Source organism: Zingiber officinale, chromosome 7B (genome assembly GCF_018446385.1).
Source record: "Zingiber officinale cultivar Zhangliang chromosome 7B, Zo_v1.1, whole genome shotgun sequence".
In the NCBI taxonomy this organism is placed as follows: domain Eukaryota; kingdom Viridiplantae; phylum Streptophyta; class Magnoliopsida; order Zingiberales; family Zingiberaceae; genus Zingiber; species Zingiber officinale.
In genome coordinates, this window is record NC_055999.1 from 104,942,685 (window position 1) to 104,946,117 (window position 3,433).

At 44.9% G+C, this 3,433-nt stretch overlaps 1 protein-coding gene across 1 annotated transcript; it reads right to left on the reverse strand.

Moving 5' to 3' along the window:
• Positions 1–1,492: 1,492 nt before the first annotated feature.
• LOC122006684 (mitogen-activated protein kinase kinase 5-like) lies at positions 1,493–2,908 on the reverse strand. Its single transcript, XM_042562274.1, has one exon. The coding sequence runs from the start codon at positions 2,827–2,829 to the stop codon at positions 1,795–1,797; it is 1,035 nt and encodes a 344-aa protein (XP_042418208.1). The 5' UTR covers positions 2,830–2,908; the 3' UTR covers positions 1,493–1,794.
• Positions 2,909–3,433: the final 525 nt, after the last annotated feature.

Sequence of the window (3,433 nt, forward strand, 5' to 3'; positions counted from 1 at the left end):
ATTTGAGTTAAAAATTAATCTCTCAAAATTTAAAATTTAACATTTATGTTGTTGCAACTATAATTTTGATAAATGTTAAAACTGAGTTGCCACGTAATTGTAATAACTATTAGACAGTTGTAGCAATTATAATTTCATAATTATTATCATTTGAATATTAAACCGAAACTTTAAGAAATCATAACTTTTTATAACTTTTCACTTAAATTGAATCATAAAGCATACAATATATTAAATCGAAGATTATTCATAAATCTATAACTAATTATGGAGGGTAACTTCTAAGAGTCATATTTCAAATTAAAAAAAATGTCATTTAAAATCTTTTTTTTTCTTAAGGTTTCGAATAATTTTAATTTTAACCTTTTGTTTTTGTATGTTATAACAGCTATAGTATAGTGATAACTCAGTAATCGTCGATTTAGACAGAAAAAACTAAGGATAATAATAAAAGTAAACTATTATTATGTTTCCGCTGAGGAAGAATCATTCTTTTCATTAAAAAATTCAAAATAAAGCCAGATCATTAGAAAAACAAAAAAACAAAAACAAAACCAATTAACTTTTGCCCATATAATTTTACAGGTCCACTATAAAAGAAAAATTGTGTTCAAATTTACACAATTCAGTTTTTCACTTTTTGATTCACAAAACTTATTTTCAAAATTCTTTTATTCTTAAGAAAAAGTAAAGGTGGAACAGGCCAACCAAAGAGGGCGTGAGCTCCTTCAGTAACACTGCAACTGTGAAGATCAATAGCCTTTCTGCTTCTCTTTCTCTTCAGTCTACCCACATTTGTGTGCTTTGCTGGGCCTTACACAAGTGCCCTGAATCAAGAGCGCACACGACTTCTTCCCCTTGTTTACTCTGCAATTTGTGCAGTTTGAAATAGAATATACATGCCACTGCATCTCTCAAGTTCTGATTTCAGTTATATAAATGGCAAAATATTTCTGATTTAAATTGTTTGTTTTTTAGAAGAAAAATAGTTCGCAGAGTAAAGCCGAAGAGCAGCAGCAACAGCAGCCGCCACAAACTGTTGGTGGCCAGACTGCTGCACTTGCACGCAGCTCTTGTCCAATAAACCAGCGCCGCTGCACTTGCACAAGGTGCATTGTCTTGTCACTGTTCCTGCAATCTTTCCGCCCCTGTCTGTCATTCATCAATCGCCACCGCCGTCGTCGTCATTTGTCAGCAAAACAAAAGCACCGGTCGACAGACATGCCACAATCCGTTCTCATATCACCATCCCTGTTCCGACTTCGCGCACTTGGGACTGCTGCATGGCGACAGGAGGAGCCACGAGGGGAGGCGGGGAGCTCTCGCTTAGTCCTTAGACCAAACGCTACCATTGGCCGAGAGGTGTCATTTACTCTCGGAGATGAGAAATCTACGCAAACCCAACAACCAACCTATTCCGATGAGAGGGAGGAGGGCAGCCCGCAGCCGGGAGGGAAAATCACCAAAAAGGAAGGGGAAAGGCGGAGGAAGGAAAATAAGCAAGCAGGCATCCGATGTGATACATAGATGGAAACGGAGACGTGAAATTTTTGGTAGAATCCATTTCTTATGAACTTGAGATCAAGAAAAAGATGACAAAATGCTGGATTAAATGCGAAAATTGACAGGATAGAAATTGAAAACCACACCTTTCCATGATCCGAGCAAATCGATCGAGCCCTCTTCCAGCGGTCGAACAGGTAGCGAGGAAGGTCGGGAGAAAATGACACCTTTTTTGTCCTTGCCCGCCGACAGAGATCTCCGTTTGTGGTGTTGCAGGTGTTCCAGATTGGGTCATGGATGCGCGGATGATACAGAGGAGGCAGACGGCTGGTTGTTTGTGATGAAAGAGTGCTGGAGGAGCTGTGCCGCCGTGAGCCGTCGCGCCGGATCCTTCTGGAGGCAGCGGGAGATGAAGTCTCGGAAGTCGCGCGAGGCGGTGGGCGGCGCCTCCGGAGGATCAGCATAGCAGATGGCGCACATGAGAGAGGCCCAGTCCCCCTGCCGGCCGAGGTTCTCGCCGAAGGGGAATCGTCCGAGGTAGAACTCGAGGATGCTGAGGCCGAAGCTCCAGATGTCGCCGGCGTAGCCGTCGTAGACGCCGTGGTTGAGATCGGTGTTGATCCGCTCGGGGCTCATATAGGCGATGGTGCCGACGGAGGAGTTGCAGGGGTCCATGGTCTGCGCCAGGATGCGGCTGACGCCGAAGTCGGCGATCTTGACACGGCGGCCGGAGTCGATGAGGAGATTTGAGGGTTTGATATCGCGGTGGACGATCTTCCTCCGGTGGAGGTAGGCGAGGCCCGCGAGGACCTGGCGCGCAACTTCGGCTAGGAAAGGCTCGGAGGTGATGCGGCAGCCATCGAGGGATCCACCGTCCATGAACTCGAGCAGGATCTGGATCTCGCCACCGTGGTCGTACATGGCGAGGCAGCGGACGACGAAGGGGTTATCAGCGGTGCGTAGGATCTCGATCTCGCGCAGGATCTGGCGCCGTACGGCGTCATCGTGGTTGCCGTAGATGACCTTGAGGGCGTAGTCGCGGCCTGTAGGGCGGTGCCGGACCACCCACACGGTGCCGCCGCTGCCGCTGCCGATGCGGCGGAGGCGCTCGAGGTCGGAGAAGGCAGGCGGCTGGGAGGAGGAGGAAGATGGAGGGGCGAGGGAGGGGGCTCCGACGGTGGAGGGGGCGGAGGACGGCGGGAGGGGGAGGGGAACGGCGAGGAAGGCGTCGCGCTGCGGGAGGGGCAGGGTTAGGTCGGGCCGGCGGCGAGGCCGGTTCGGATTGGCGGACTGAGACCGCAGGAAAGGTGCTGGACCTGGCCTCATGCTCAGGTAAGGGAAGGAGAAAGAAGAAGAAAGGAAAGAGAAGCGGCTTCAAATGATGAGATCCGATCAAATATGGAGCAACTTTTCTCCTTTGCTACAATGGAAGCGACAAGTGGAATGATTGATTGAGTTATCATTATTATTATTATTATTATTATTATTATTATTTGATAATTAATTAATTGGTTGAAATTGATTATAATTAATTTCGTCGTTAAAAGAGAGATAATTTGGAAATTTATTTTTGGAAAAAAGTAAAAAAAAATCGCACTTTTATTAGTTTTTAAAACCATAAAAAAAAACGTCCCCATATTCAGGTGAGAAATATAAGCAGAATATAATAATAAGATCACTATACTAACAATAGTTGGATAAGTATAGATAATTATTAGTGGATGGATATCCATTTGATACAATATCGTTTTTATGGAAAAAAAAAAAGTGGACGCTACTATAATTTTTGCCCTTTATTTATCTATAATTTTAAAACAATGTTGGTTAAGGAAACAAATTCTAGAAGAGATTTGCCAACCTTCTTCCTGTGATTGGTGAGCAATCAGCCAATCGAAGTGGAAAGGAATTAAAACATTTTCTATCAACTTTA